Here is a 17,206-nt window from a genome sequence, read left to right as displayed (position 1 = left end):
CACACACACAGAAAGAGAGCATCAGCAGCGCTGTGGCTTGTATATTCTCAGTGCCTCTCTCGGAGAGACCTGCCCTAATTTTTACTGACAAGCTGGGCTGGGTGAGCAAAGAGACTAGGCAGTGTGTACGCATGCGATCACCTTCGCACACACACACACATACGCACACAACACACAATTAATATTTCAACCTGTGCTTGCCATGTTTTACATTATTAGGCAAATCCACTCTTATGTCAACATGCAAACTCAGTGGTGGTCATGAGTGACATGCCACAGAAGTATAGCCCTTCTTCTGAGACACAACTAGGCATTACCATTTACTATAAACAGTGGCAGATGTAGTTAATATGCTTATCTCTCTCTCTTTCTTTTCACTCTGTTTCCCTGCACCCCCCCCCCCCCCCTCCCCTCTCAATCTCAGGTCTTACCACCATCTATCAATGTATCCCATCTTAGCTAGGCACAATAACACATTTACTGAATTGTCATTGTTTTATTCATGGATTCTGTTGAGAACCCATTCGGATTGATTGAAGGTGATATCTTGTCTGTCTGTCTGTTTCTCTCGCTAAGATTCTCTCTGACCTTTCCTCCAACTCTCTCTCCACTCTCTTCCCCTCCTCCACCTCGCTCCCTCTCTTACACTCCCGCTTCCCTTGCTCCACTGTGCCAGTCCTCCAGCAGAGAGGAGAGCCCAGTAGAGGAAAGGCTGTTAAGGCTGGCAGTATGGCAGCAGCATGGCAGGGCAGCAGGCCAACGGGAGCCAGGGGATCCCTAAGCAGTGCAGAGAAGAGCAGAGCGTTTGTCTGCCTCCCCAGGGTAGAGATGAGAGAGGGGACACCCAGAGGAATATTAACTACAAGAGAGATGTGACCAGGGTGGGGATTACTATATTAGGCCCATGAGAGTACCCCACTCACTGGAATGTGCCGAGTCTGTCTGTGTGTGTGTGTTAGTCATACCCTCTGTTTATCTCTCTCAAACCATCTCTTCTCTCCCTCCTTCTTTCTATATGACTCAAGAGGAGGACATGACGGGTCCATTCAATCTTATTACGACGGGTTCGTAAATCATTACTGTAGCGTTTCTATCTGATGGCATCTGGTTGACATCTTTGTCATTTAAGTATATGGAAATTAGAGTACATGAACAAACACACACACAAATGACTGATACACACATGCAAGACTACATATTTCTTAGCACGGAGAGAAAGAGACAGAGAGAGACAGAGAGAGAGAGAGAGAGGAACAGATGTGGACATGGATACTTGCTTCTCCAGCAGTCTGTCAGCCTCGATATCACCATGGTGACAGTGACTGACAGAGTCAGGTTGTGAGGCCCAGACTCCTAACTGCCTGTTTATAATATTCCAACAGTGAAAAGGCTGAGAAGATAGAATCATGACCACCTGTGGCTGTCACTCAAACCTTCCCCTGTCATTCAAAAAACTTTAGCCTGTGATTTATACAGTTAAGATAGGGCTCTTCAAATCTGGTGCAAAGGACCCATGTGATGTGCAGAGCTGTGTTCCAGCCAAGTGCTAACATACCTTCAACTAATCATACTATATTTAAACATATATAAAGTAACCAAGCATGATAACATTAAATATTTAAATCTTAGACTTACATAGTAAAAAAAAATTTAATATCATGAATCCATACAAAAACCCATTCACAGCAAAAAATGGGATTGCTTGCAAAATGCAAATAAAACGAAAAGTGCTTACAGTAGTGAAAGGAACTGGAGTTAAGTTGAGGGTCACACTTCCAAAAAGAAAGATCAGGGCCAAAAAAAAGCAATATGTCACTGGGTGATTGAAGTGAGTTCAGTGTAGGCTGACTAGGCGCTTGGCGGTGTGAAGAGAGGAGCTCTTTAGAGCAAGTGCTGTTGACTTGCAATTATGGTTATTGATGTATTCAAGAATCTATTATATGAGCCTTGTTCAAAATAGTGCACTTTATAGGTAATAGGGTGACATTTGGGATGCAGAAATGTCTGGCATACCATATGCCAAATGCCTTAAATGTTAACCGTTAAGGTTCTGGTCATTGAAGAGAACATCCACCAGTATCTCCCACCATGTAGCGTTCCAAAGGTCACATGACCATGGACGCCTTTATTGGCAAGATGGGAGGTGTATTTAAATCAGTACAATGTATCAATATAAACTACAAATACTTGTATACAGTGCATTCGAAAAGGATTCAGACCCCTTGACTTCTTCCACATTTTGTTACATTACAGCTTCAAATGTATTAAATAAATACAAATCCTCATCAACCTACACTCAATACCCCATAATGACAAAGTAGAATCTGTTTGATTGTTTTGCAAATGTATTAAAGATTTTTTTTAAATTAAAAAACACTTTATTGACATACAGGAACAGTCAAAAGTTTGGACACACCTACTCATTCCAGGGTTTTTCTTTATTTTTACAAATGTTCTACATTGTAGAATAATACTGAAGACACCAAAACTAACACTTTTTTGGTTACTACATGATTCCATGTGTTTTGTCACGTAAATGATTGGAGACAGGTGCAGGAATTCGTAATAGGGGAGTTGAATACTCCACCCAAAATATACAAAATGCCATGAAAAGGCATGGGGACGAAGCCCAAAACAAACACATATACAAAAACACAGGGATGTAACCCAAACAAAAAAGTGAGGTAAAACCTTTAATAAATACACGGGACGAAACCCGCAATACACTACACGGGGCAAGAACCATAATAACAAATGCACAACAATACACGGGACGAGACCCGTAATAACAAGTGCACAAGACACGCAGCACGAAAGACAAACACTCACAGACCAACGGACATGGTAACAAAATCCAACAAAACAATGGCGAACAGAGGGCACATACAGTTGAAGTCGGAAGTTTACATACACTTAGGTTTGAGTCAATAAAACTTGTTTTTCAACCACTTCACAAATTTCTTGTTAACAAACTATAGTTTTGGCAAGTCGGTTAGGACATCTACTTTGTGCATGACACAAATAATTTTTCCAACAATTGTTTACAGACAGATTATTTCACTCACAATTCCAGTGGGTAAGATGTTTACATACACTAAATTGACTGTGCCTTTAAACAGCTTGGAAATTTCCAGAAAATGTTGTCATGGCTTTAGAAGTTTCTGATAGGCTAATTGACATCATTTGAGTCAATTGGAGGTGTACCTGTGGATGTATTTCAAGGCCTACCTTCAAACTCAGTGCCTCTTTGCTTGACATCATGAGAAAATCAAAAGAAATCAGCCATGACCTCAGAAAAACAATTGTAGACCTCCACATGTCTGGTTCATCCTTGGAAGCAATTTCCAAACACCTGAAGGTACCACGTTCATCTGTACAAACAATAGTACGCAAGTATAAACACCATGGGACCATGCAACCGTCATACCGCTCAGGAAGGAGACGCGTTCTGTCTTCTAGAGATGAACGTACATTGGTGAGAAAAGTGCAAATCAATCCCAGAAAAACAGCAAAGGACCTTGTGAAGATGCTGGAGGAAACAGGTACAAAAGTATCTATATGCACAGTAAAACGAGTCCTATATCGAAATAACCTGAAAGGCTGCACAGCAAGGACGCTCACTGCTCCAGAACCGTCATAAAAAAAGGCCGGCTACGGTTTGCAACTGCACATGGGGACAAAGATCATACTTTTTAGAGAAATGGCGTCTGGTCTGATGAAACGAATATAGAACTGTTTGGCCATAATGACCATTGTTATGTTTGGAGGAAAAAGGGGGATGCTTGCAAGCCGAAGAACACCATCCCAACCGTGAAGCACGGGGGTGGCAGCATCATGTTGTGGGGGTGCTTTGCTGCAGGAAGGACTGGTGCACTTCACAAAATAGATGGCATCATAAGGATGGGAAATTATGTGGATATATTGAAGCAACATCTCAAGACATCAAGTTAAAGCTTGGTCGCAAATGGGTCTTCCAAATGGACAATGACCCCAAGCATACTTCCAAAAGTTGTGGCAAAATGGCTTAAGGGGGACAACAAAGTCAAGGTATTGGAGTGGCCATCAGAAAGCCCTGACCGCAATCCTATAGTAAATTTGTGGGGCGTTCTAAAAAAAAGTGGGTATGAGCAAGGAGGCCTACAAACCTGATTCAGGCCAACATTCACCCAACTTATTGTGGGAAACTTGTGGAAGGCTACCCAAAACGTTTGACCCAAGTTAACCTTAGGGATAGGGGGCAGCATTTTCACTTTTGATGAATTGCGTGCCCATAGTGAACTGTCTCCTACTCTGTCCCAGATGCTAATATACGCATATTATTATTACTATTGGATAGAAAACACTCTGAAGTTTCTAAAACTGTTTGAATTATGTCTGTGAGTATAACAGAACTCATAGGGCAGGCAAACTTCTAAACAGGAAGTGGAAATTCTGGGTCTGGTTGATTTTCAACTCATCGCCAATTCACATCCAAATAAGATATGGATCTGTTCGCACTTCCTACGCCATCCACTAGATTTCAACAGTCAGTAGAATGTGGAATGAAGCCTCTAGTGTGATGTGGGATCGGATGGCAGCTATTTGAGTCACTGGTCTGGCATTCTGCCAGTTCCTGGTTACGCACAGTACTTATTATATCGCCTTGCGTTCCATTACTCTGTAGACAAAAACGAATGCTCTGGTTGGAACGTTATTGGATATATATGAAAATAACATCCTGAAGATTGATTCTCTACTTAGTTTGACCAGTTTATTCGACCTGGAATATAACTTTTTGAAGTTTTCGTCCGAGTTCGCCTGGACCGGTGCCAGCTTTTGGACATGTGAGCTAAACGTGCTAACAAAAGTAGCTAATTGGACACTAGTAATGGACAATATCGAACAAAACAACGATCTATTGCGGAACTAGGATTCCTTGCACTGCATTCTGATGAAAGATCATCAAAGGTAAGGGAATATTTATGATATAATTTCATATTTCTGTTGACTCCAACATGGCGGAGAAATATATTTACGTCTGAGCGCCGTCTCAGATTATTGCATGGTATGCTTTTTTCGTAACGTTTAAAAAAAAATCTGACACAGCGGTTGCATTAAGAACCAGTGTATCTTTAATTATATGTAAAACATGTATCTTTCGTCAAAGTTTATGATGAGTATTTCTGTTATCTGACAGAGCTCTCTGTAATTAACTCTCAGTAATTACTCAGAATATTTTGGAGGCATTTCTGAACATGGCGCCAATGTAAACCGAGATTTGTGGATATAAATATGCATATTATCGAACAAAACATACATGTATTGTGTAACATGTCATATGAGTGTCATCTGATGAAGATTATCAAAGGTTAGTGATTAATTTTATCTCTAATTCTGCTTTTGTGACTATCTTTGGCTGGGAAAAATGGCTGTGTGCTTTTTTGGATTTGGTGGTGATCTAACATAAATATATGTTGTGTTTTCGCTGTAAACATTTTAAAAATCGGACACGATGGGTAGATTAACAAGGTGTTTATCTTTCATTTGCTGTATTGGACTTGTTCATGTGTGAAAGTTAAATATTTAAAAAATATATTTTTGAATTTCCCGCGCTGCCTTTTCAGCGGAATGTTGGGGGGGAGGTTTCGTTAGCAGAACCTGTGTCCTAGACAGGTTAAACAATTTAAAGGCAATGCTACCAAATACTAATTGAGTGTATGTAAACTTCTGACCCACTGGGAATGTGATGAAAGAAATAAAAGCTGAAATAACTCTATTATTATTCTGACATTTCACATTCTTAAAATAAATTGCTGATCCTAACTGACCTAAGGCAGGGAATTTTTACAAGGATTAAATGTCAAGAATTGTGAAAAACTGAGTTTAAATGTATTTGGCTATGGTGTATGCAAACTTCCGACTCCAACTGTATATAGAATTCCTCATTTTCTAGGCAAGTCAGTTCAGAACAAATGCTTATTTACAATGACGGCCTAGGAGCAGTGCGTTAATTACCACGTATCGCTAGCAGCATTTTAGGCAAATAAAGATTGTTATACTAGCTATTTAGTCTGTTTTATAAATGTGCAATAAGCATACAATAATTATATAAGGAATTTGCAACTCGTTCTAATTCTAAGAAATTAGGTAGGCCACATGATTTGTGGCCTACCTAATTTGTGGCCTACCTACCACTGAACAAAGTGGACAGGCTAGCATGCTGTTCAAACAGTTGGAGACGAACAGAAGGTTGTGTTCATAACAATTCAACTTTTTTGCCTTGTTCGATGAATTCAGAGCTTGTGAAATTATACCTAGATACAAATTGGCTAAACTTGAAATATAAACATTAGCTGGCTACTCACTAGCACGTTGGCTTGTGCTTGAGAGATTGGTCTCATAAACAGTGTTAATTTTCTACAATGCCTACTGCATTGTTAGTGAATGTGCATTATGCATGGTTCAGGTTAAATTTGTAACAAAAAGAGCATTTTTATAGACAGACCTGAAAGCCAAATCAGTGTTTATTGAAAAGAAAAGTCAGTACAACTATTTTGATAAAATAATGACATTATTAGTGGGTTTTATGGTTGTGGAAGGCATATATATATTCAGTCGAGGTATAATTTTACAATCTCTGAATTCATTAGATTATTGCTGACAGATTTAAATGTAGTGTATATTTGACCTTTAATTGTACAACAAAGCTTAGAGATGTTTTTATATATATATTTTTAAATCGAGATATATATCGTGACTCGCGCATAAGTAAAAAATATATTAAAAAATATCAAGATATGAGTTTTAGGCCATATCGCCCAGCCATAATCCAGAGCATCCCAAACATGGTCTATAGGTGACATGTCTGATGAGTATGCAGTCCATGGAAAAACTGGGACATTTTCAGCTTCCAGGAATTATGTACTGATCCTAAGAAATGGGGCCGTGCATTATCATGCTGAAACATGAGGTGATGGCGGCGCACGACAATGGGCCTCAGGATCTCGTCATGCTATCTCATTCAAATTGCCATCGATAAAATGCAATTGTGTTCGTTGGCCGAAGCTTATGCCTGCCCATACCATAACCCCACCACAGGGCACTCTGTTCACAATGTTGACATCAGCAAACCACTCACCCACACAGCGCCATACTCGCCATCTGCCCGGTACAGTTGAAACCGGGATACATCCATAAAGAGTCCACTTCTCCAGCATGCCAGTTGCCATCGAAGGGGAGCATTTGCCCACTGAAGTCGGTTACGACGCCAAACTGCAGTCAGGTCAAGACCCTGGTGAGTACAATGAGCTTCCCGAGACGGTTTCAAATTCTTTGGTTGTGCAAACCCACAGTTTCATCAGCTGTCCGGTTGCTGGATATTGGTTGGTCTCAGATGATCCCACAAGTGAAGAAGCCAGATGTGGAGGTCCTGGGCTGGCGTGGTTACACATGGTCTGCGGTTGTGAGGCCGGTCAGACGTACTGCCAAATTCTCTAAAACAATGCTGGAGGGGGCTTATGGTAGAGAAATTAACATTCAATTCTCTGGCAACAGCTAAGGTGGACATTCCTGCAGTCAGCATGCCAATTGCAAGCTCCCTCAAAACTTGAGACATCTGTGGCATTGTGCTGTGTGACAAAAATGCATATTTTAAAGTGTCCTTTTATTGTCGCCAGCACAAGGTGCACTTGTGTTATGATCATGCTGTTTAATCAGCTTCTTGTTATGCCACACTTGTTAGGTGGATGGTTTATGTTGGCAAAGTAGAAATGCTCACTAACAGGGATGTAAACAAATTTGTGCATAACATTTGAGAGAAATAAGCTTTTTGTGTCACACCCTGATCTGTTTCACCTGTCCTCGCCCTTCTCTACGGGAACGCAGGAGTGAGAGGTGGTCTGGTCTTGGGCACACTCATCTGTTGCTGCTCGTTCATTTCCGAACGAATCCGGGAGTCCCCGAAGGCAGTATTTCCGAGAAGACCCGAAGCCAACCGAGCTCCCTCAAGAATCATCGGCGACGGGTGAGTCAGATACACTGGAACCTATGCAACTGGGCAGAGCTAGATGAAAGTTTTACGGACGCTACCCTAGTTTCTGAATTAGGTATCCCCACTCAACTCCTCTCTGTTCCCATGGACGCTAGAGCACTGGACGGCCGCTCCATTGGTAGAGTTACCCACAGCAATGTTCTTGTTAATCTGCTGGTTTCAGGAAATCACAGTGAGGCTATACAGCTTCTCATCATTGAGTCCCTCCATGTTCCTGTTGTTTTGGGATTTTCTTGGCTCCAAAAACACAACCCCGTTATTAACTGGACCACGAGTTCAATCCTGGGTTGGAGTCCGTTCTGCCATTCTCATTGCCTCAAAGCAGCACAGCCGTCCCCGAGACGGCCTTCTCAGAGCTTAAGTCAAGCCTTGGATTTCTCTTCCGTCCCCGCAGAGTACCATGACCTCCTGGAAGTCTTCAGCAAGGTATGGGCTACTTCTCTTCCCCTGCATCGTCCCTACGATTGTGCCATTGACCTTCTCCCAGGTACCACACCGCCTCGTGGTCGGCTATATTCCCTATCCTAGAGACCAAGGCCATGGAGGAGTATATTGAGGATTCTCTGGCTGCTGGAGGTATCCGTCCTTCTGCATCACCTGCCGGCGCATAGTTTTTCTTTGTGAAAAAGAAGGACAAAGACCCTGCGTCCGTGCATTAACTACCGGGGCCTTAATGACATAGCGATCAAGAATCGTTACCCCCTACCATTCCTCTCCTCGGCTTTCAAACCTCTCCAGGGCGCTACCATCTTCTCCAAGCTGGACTTTTGGTATGCCTACCACCTGGTTTGGATACGCGAAGGGGATGAGTGGAAGACAGCCTTCAACACTGCCAGTGGACATTAGGAGTACCTGGTCATGCCGTTTGGTCACACCAGCGTGGTTTTCCAGGGCCTGGTAAACGATGTGCTCCGGTCTACCTCGACAACATCCTGTTTTTTTCCCTTTCTGGGATATGTAATTGCTGAAGGATATGTCCAGATGGACCCGGAAAAGGTGAAAGCAGTAGTGGATTGGACCCGTCCCGTCAGTTTGTGGTTGAGGTTGATGTTTCTGACATTGGAGTGGGGGCTGTCCTGTTCCAGAGATCCATCCAGGACCAAAAGCTCCATCCCTGTGCCTTCCTGTCCCATCATCTCAACTCTGCAGAAAGAAACTACGACGTGGGTAATCGAGAACTCCTGGTGGTCAAGATGGCACTGGAGGAGTGGAGACACTGGCTGGATGGAGCAGAACATCCATTTTTGGTTTGGACCAAAGAATTTGGAATATCTCCGCACAGCCAAGCGCCTTAACTCCAGGCAGGCCTGGTGGGCTCTGTTATTCACCAGGTTCAACTTCACCATTTCCTATTGCCCAGGGTCCAAGAATGTTAAACCTGATACCCTCTCTCGCCTGTACAGTCCCATTGCCACATCATCTGACTCCGAGACCATCCTCCCTACCTCATACCATGTGGCTGCTGTGGGCTGGCATATTGAGACCCTGGTCCACAAGACACAATGTTCCCAGCCTGCCCTTGGAGGGGGCCCAGCTAACCGTTGTTCGTCCCTAATTCAGTCCGGTCCCGGGTCCTGGAATGAGCTCATTCCTAAGGGCTTACATGTCATGGCCTTCCTTCGACAACATTTCTGGAGGCCCACAATGGTTCCTGATGCCTCTCTGTCTTCGTCGCCGCATGCACCGTTTGTGCTCAGAATAAGACTCTGAGGCAAGCCCCTTCTGGCCTCCTTCAGCTACTACCTGTCCCTCATCGTCCCTGGTCCCATATTTCCCTGGACTTTTTTCACTGGGCTCCCTCCGTCTGATGGTAACACAGTAATTCTGACGGTAGTGAAGCGTTTTTTCAAAGCCGCCCATTTCATCCCTCTCCCCAAACTACCCTCTGCCAAAGAGATGTGCTGCACCATGAGCTGGGCCGTCTTCAGGATCCACGGACTCCCGGTAGACATGGTCTCCGACCGGGGTCCTCAGTTCTCGTCTCAGTTCTGGAAACCGTTTTGCACCCTTATTGGGTCGTCAGCCAGTCTGTCCTCAGGATTCCAATCCCAATCCAACGGCTAGTCAGAGCGAGCGAACCAAGACCTGGAAACAACCTTCAGATGCCTCGTCTCGACCAACCCCACTACCTGGAGTCGACAACTAGTCTGCGTGGAGTATGTCCAGAACACTCTTCCCTGTTTAACCAAGTGACTTTCCCCTTTTGAGTGCTCCATGGGGTATCAGCCTCCACTCTTTCCAGAACAAGAGCAGGAACTCAACATATCCTCGGCCAAGATGTTCGTGCGCCGCTGTCGGCGTACCTGGAGAAGAGCCCGGGCGGAGCTTCTCAAGACCTACTCCAAGCGGACCACCGCCGCACTCCAGCTCCTCGCTATTACATTGGATAGAGGGTGTGGCTATCCACATGGGACCTGCCCCTTCAGGTGGAGTCCCGCAAACTTTCCCCACATTTCAGTGGCCCTTTCCCCATCTCTAGAGGCCTTAGTTCCACAGCTGTTCATCTTTTGTTACCCCGTACCCTCCGTATTTTTTGCTAGTCCTCCCGGTTTTGACCCTTGCCTGCCTTGACTCTGAACCCGCCTGCCTGACCATACTGCCTTCCCTCGAGCCTGCCCGCCACTCTGTACCTCCTGGACCTTGTCATGATATTTTGCCTGTCCACGACAATTCTCTTGCCTGCCCCTTGGATACTAATAACCATCTGCCTCCCGTGTCTGCATCTGGGTCTCACCCTGTACCTCTATGTTTTGTGCTTATGAAACATGGAAACAACACTTTACCTGTTGTGTGTATATTTAAGTTCAGTATAATTTCTGATAATTTTTTTTGTTTTGTTTCTTCTCATATTTGTTGTTTATTTCACTTGGTTCTGCGAAGTAAACATTTGTTTCTCATGTCAATAAAGCCCCTTTTAATTTAACTGAATTGAGAGAGAAAGAGGAAAAACAAATCCAATGTGAGTCACAAACTTTACCTTCTGTGGTTCAACAATGAGCATGGAAGCAAAGAAGCACGCTAAATCACACAGATTACTCGTGATGGGTGAAAAATAAATCGATACAGATACACATCGCAATATTATTTTTATTGTAAAAAATTGTTACTGTAGGTTTTTAAATAGTGAGCCAGGCTAACTTGTTTTCACCACTTTTATTTCCCTGACTAATCAAAACTCGTTTTCTCATGCATTTACTTGTCACTCTGCAGCACACACATAGTGAGCAATATGTTCGGAACATCAAATCGCAATAAAATCACAGTATCAAATTGAAATACATATATAATCGTAAGACATGTTCTATCGGCACCGAAGTATCGTGATAAAATTGTATTGTGAAGTCCCTGGCAATTCCCAGCAATGCAGATTAAAAACACTACATGCAAATTGCACACAATTCTGTGGACCTTTTTTCCAGCCATGTAGAAAATCACCTCAGAGCTCAGGGTAGTTGGAACGGTCAATAGTAATTTCCTCTGTGTGTGGATCTTTACGAGGTGTGCTAGACTCCCCAAGCAGACCCAAACCCTATTACATGGCAGGTCCCAGCCACACCCACACACACACACACACACTGGCCATTACCCAGGATCAGAGACCATGTCTTCCAATTTCATTTCAGCTCCATATGTTTTCAGCCAAATTGCAAATCCCACTGATTGCTTTGCTCCTGTAAGGTCTTCCAAAATCCATTCAGCTCCCACAGTTCCAGCCAAATGTCCATTGATCATGGATCAGCAGTCTTTTGCCTGTCTTTCACTCTCTTTTCATCCACCTCTCCTATGTGAGATACAATGGAGGTATCTTCCTGTCTTTCTCCGAGTCGTATTGAACCAGGCCACAGCATGGCCAGTCTCAGCTCAATCCATCCAGACACTTTTGTCACTTCTCCAATACAAGCCATTAGCTGATCTTTATGGATCCAAAAGGGAAATACAATCCCTTCCTAGAGTCAAAGAGGGAACCAAAGCACCAAAAATAACCTTCAAGACAAGCGAGGAACTAGTTGAGTGTTGTTGGGTTTCTATCATAAAAAAGACAGATCTGGATCTATACTTCCAGCTCAGAAGTAGGATAGAACTAGTTCCTTTTCTGAAAGTATGTTGCAGATAAGAGTGAATTGTCTTTATTATCACTTGTGACTGTTGGGTTCGAGCCAATCAAATGTGTGTGTGTCTGTGTGTGTTGTGCACATGTTTTATGCCTGTGAGCATACATGGCTATTGGATATTGGAATGTTCCGCCTGCCTTCGCCTGGTATGGTCAAATCATTCATGTGATCCAGGTTCTAGTCTCTGACAGAGAAAGGGGAAGTTTACATTCACACGACCCAGATTAATTCAATTTTTCTTATTTGATCTCTTATCTGTTATTTCTAGCCAGGGCTGCGTGTCAATATTCGACAACAGCTTCCTCTTGTTGCCTCCCTTTCCTTTATCCATGGTGATCTGTGAGTCCTGGACAGGTCTAAAGTGAGTAACCTAGCTCGCACACTTTGTATCCTGGGGGCGGCAGGTTAGAGCGTTGGGCCAGTAACCGAAAGGTTGCTGGATCGAATCCCCGAGCTGGCGAGGTAAAAATCAGTCGTTCTGCCGCTGGAACAAGGCAGTTAACCCACCGATGGTTTTACCACAAAAAAACTATTGTTTAGGTATAGCGAATGTTCCCAGTCTGGGATCGGGACGTGCACTCTAGCACACAGCTCGCAGATACAGTGTGGGTATAACCTACACGATGAGATTATTATGGACAAAAGCGCAATATCATTTTTATTTGTCAAACAGCAGCCAAGCATCGATGATCACGTCATCAGAATAAGACCCTCGATACTTATTGAAAGGAGCATCAAGCTCATCACCTTGCACTTTCACCACCCTGTGAAGTTAATCATTATTTCATCTGAAGCCTAATCAATTGCATGCTTTCCCTTGATAGCGTGATAGTTGTTATCAGACATGTACTTCACTCACACAAAAAGGTTGGATGGAAACCTGGTTAATGTCAAGCCATTTTGAGGATGCTGGAATTATATTTTGGACGAACGTGCATATGCCTAAAGGAGACTTTTGAAGTAGCTTAAATCAGATTAAAACATTGACTGGTTGTTTTTATGCCACATATAAAAAGGTAACATATTTTCAAAGTTAAATGACAAATATTTAAACTTTACCTGAATAAATGGGCCTGCCGGGAGCATATGTGGCATCATTACTATAAGACAACATGGGCGAACGATGAACCGCAACAGTCTGCGAATCACCAGTCTGTGCACAACACCCCCCCCCCCCCCCCCCCCCGTTCCCGTCCCCTAGCTAATGAATATCTGACATCATCCAGGCTCAAAACTGGCCATCGTCAATAACCCTATGACTGTCACCTGAAAGATGTCCAAGGCGACCCACACCTAGAGCCATGTTTCCACTCTCAGTCTTACTTTCCATTTACCCTTTCAAATTAAAGGCCACCATTCAGTTCCATAAACTAAGCAGACAGACAGGGTACAGGAGGGCTGCCAAGCCATTACACAGAGACAGAGAGAGACAGAGAGACAGATAATTTTGTTCCAACAGCCAGAGGAGAAATATTTTAACTGTTTGAAGTAACCCAACTGAAATCCAGACATTGGTTAAAATATGAATTTGTTCAGAAGGTGAAAGTGGGCTGAGGGAAGGTTTGCTTAGTTTTTCTATCCAACGTCTAGCAATGAAGCCCTTTATCTACTTTCCCAGAGTCAGATGAACTTCTGGATACCATTTTTATCTCTCTGTGTGCAGTTAGAAGGAAGTTGCCAACTGGAGTTAGCGGAATTGCTAACTAGCGTTAGCGCAATGGCGTTACCACAATGATCCCATTGAGATACATTTTTTTAAAGGGAGCACTGGCGCAGCAAGCTTTCACTGACTGTCTGGATTAGATTTGTAGATTTATAATTAAACATGTTTATTTACATTTTGGTGTTTGGAGAACACACCAGGGGGTTTCTTATCCCTGAAGTTGTGCTGTGTTTCAACCCAAAACAAACTTACTCCCTCAAACAACAGTATTTTAGGGAGTAGGGGAGGGTAAGCATTGAGAAACAGTCAGGCATGGTCAACCTGAAATAAACTCAAGAAAAAACTAGCACAAAACTTTTGGATTGATAATAGTGGCTGTCATTAAGTCAGACAATTTGTGACAGTTGTGTTGGTAAGAGGAGAGGCAGTCTCACAGAGAACGAGATGGAGAGGGAGATCTGACATCTAAGGACACTGTCAGAGTCAGTTACACACTGACAGGGAGAGAAAACCCAGGAGAGAGGGGGAAAGAGATGAGGAAGGTGAGAGAGGAAAGCGACATGGAGAGGGGACAGACATATTGACGGGTATCCAGGAAAAAGAGAGGGAAAGAGAGGAACGAGCGAAAGACAAGTGACGAGTGAGAGATGTGAGAAAAGGGGAGAAAGGGAGTGAGAAAAGGGGAGAAAGGGTACACAGCTGGGCCCAAACATGTACCCCTGGTCCCTATGGAGCTCCTGGTGCCCCCTGCCCTCCTCTTCAATCAGAGAGGTAATGAGGCCTCCAGCTCTGACATCTGTGCTCCTATCACTGATTAGACACATCCCTGAACAAGCACTGAGAAAACCAGACACCACAGATTACCATAAGCACAGCCAGACACCACACATGAGTGATGTTCCCCTAAACAACAGGGGACCACACACTAAACTACAGTACCACAGAGACAACCAGCCAGATACCACAAATCAGATGTATGTACCATGTGCGGAAATAGCCAGATAATGCAATATCCGAACAATTCATGCATTCACACTCACAGAGAGGTAGAACCAATCACTGGATTGGGAATACAGTGCTCGTACAATAAAATACTTCCTGAAACAGTTAGGCCCGCTTTATTACAGCAAGCCAAGGATCAATTTACCCAGGAGGATCCGAGGGGTACTGAGAAATCCAGCAGAGAAGAACACCTCATCCACCAACTTATTCATATTAACTGAACTCTGGCCCGCACAGAACTTTACCGTGTCATGATGACAGTAAATAGGCATAGCCCAACCTAACCAGAGCAGAGCCATCCACCTACAGTAGCCTACCATACCCACATGTAAACATGACATCAGATGACTGCAGGCAGGGAAGGAAGAGATATAGTTATCTGTACTAACAGTCTGGGCCTCCATTGGAGCTCTGGGCAGAGAGAAGAAAGTAAGTCAGAATGAGAGATAGAGAGGGACTCTTATCCCTTCGTCAGACACACAGTGCGTGCATAGTGCGTGCATGTGTATACTTGTGTGTGTGTGTGTGTGTGTGTGTGTGTGTGGTGTTGTGATAGAGAGAGAGCACGAGAGATCAGAGCCTTTCAGGCACGGACACACACACACCTGGCCGCGTTACCATGGTACCTCACCTCCTCTCTGGGTTGTAATGAGTGTGAAGGCATTCCCTACAGACATGCCCAGCACGCACTAGAGGTGCGTGACTCAGTACCAGAATTGACCTAGAATCCCTTATGTATATAGTGCCACAACCCTCCATCTCTTTTTTCAGAGGCTGACACATAAGAGGTATGTGACTTGTTCCCTGGAGGTGATAGAAATAACACATTTTAATGGATTGATTCCCCTAGACAAGTAGACTACTGGTTCAGCATGGTATGGTCAGTTATTGTTTATTGTGTGTGGTTATTGCGACATTTATTTCCCTTTTATTCAATTGAGTCCGTTGTGAGAGACCAAACGGGAATTTCCTTGGTAAGTAGGCCACCACTTTGTTTCACTATGACGTATTACTGAGCGCTTACAAAGTCTCGCTGTGTGTGTCGTCTTTCCTTCACGATCAGTTGTTTAAATAATGAGTGACAGTCCAGTGACAACACTACGATTCCCATTCCGGTGAGGCCAGCATTCCCTCAGTTGATCTATTCTTAAGGGACCCCTTAAATACTACATAAGGTTTGGCAGGGACGGGGGGAGCCGTTACGCAACGGGAAGCCACGGCTCCAGAGAGTCAGGGTGGGTATAAACGGGCTAGTGATACACCCTCAACCCGCACATACACTAGTCTGACTGTCGCTGCACGTAGGCTATGCTACATCAAATCACTAGCCTACTCCTGGCATATAGCTTACCTTTTGTAAAAGGTCAATGTAAATCTATTTATGTTCATCTGATCAGATCGTGAGTGACAGCCCACAACAAGCCACGGGTCAGAATAAAACAAGTGTCAAATTATTCGGTGAGAACAGCCTTCTAACATACGGCAGTATACCAAGATAGGGAATGTTGGTATTGTGGATGATGCCTATTATTAACGCCTGTTGATGTCCATTGCCAGTCCTCTAACAGGCAGAATCCCAGGTTACTGCCTATTAAATAGCTGATAGACTACAGTTCGAAAGTGAATTGTAAACTTACCACCCAAAACTAAAACAAAGTAACAACTTCAACACCTCACTCTTATCTAGATACAATGTAGCCTAAAAATAATCAGAAACAGTGCCGTTGGTTGAACAACATTGACTTTTCAAAATGTTACTATAAGCAGAACTTGTTTGACAGTTGGCCAATTGGAATGGCAGATAAAACCCGGAATACTTGCCCATACCATATCCTTCTACTGTGACAACAGTCATAACAACACCCGACAAAAAAAATGGGTTACACTGAAACCATTATCTTACCTGCAAGACACTGTGATTTCAACTTTGGTGGCGGGGATGGAAGCATTGAGCGGGTCGAAATCTCCTATCGACGCCATGTTGACGAAGCTATTACAGTTGTTCATGGTGAAAAATATTTTTGTCCAACCCCTTTCAGCAGCAACAATCGAACAAACTACACCTCCTTTAGCGAAACGAGAATGAATGCATGTGGACTGAACGAAGAGGAATGCTCCGAAGCAGGCTACTAGCGGTGGGTTGATGTCACTTCAACAGTCAGCGTCACCTACTTGCGCTGCGAGCGGAATGTGCGCCTTAGACAAAATAATTCCACAGATGCCCATCTGATAAATAGTCTACAATCATAACAGGCATTCATTCATAAGATACCTACAGTAAGGACACTAGTCATCAAATAGGAGTTAGGCTAACACTGTCCCTGTCATGACTTATAATAATAGATAGAGCGAGTGTGTGTGTTTGTGTGTGTGTCTGTGTGTAATAGGTCTTAAACTGTT

General features: G+C 43.6%; 1 protein-coding gene across 1 annotated transcript in view; it reads right to left on the bottom strand.

Annotated features, from left to right (window-relative positions):
- Window positions 1–16,976, bottom strand: part of LOC110500279 (copine-8) — a 117,704-nt gene extending 100,728 nt beyond the window's left edge. Inside the window, exon 1 of the mRNA XM_036957690.2 lies at window positions 16,710–16,976. Coding sequence (XP_036813585.1) covers window positions 16,710–16,813 — 104 coding nt within the window. The 5' untranslated portion in view covers window positions 16,814–16,976. The remainder of the gene's footprint in view (window positions 1–16,709) is intronic.
- Window positions 16,977–17,206: the final 230 nt, after the last annotated feature.

The sequence above is a fragment of the Oncorhynchus mykiss genome, chromosome 21, assembly GCF_057628025.1.
Source record: "Oncorhynchus mykiss isolate SJ-2025 chromosome 21, ASM5762802v1, whole genome shotgun sequence".
NCBI lineage: Eukaryota > Metazoa > Chordata > Actinopteri > Salmoniformes > Salmonidae > Oncorhynchus > Oncorhynchus mykiss.
The sequence above is the reverse complement of the archived record's forward strand: the minus strand, read 5'-3'. Positions and strand labels throughout refer to the sequence as shown.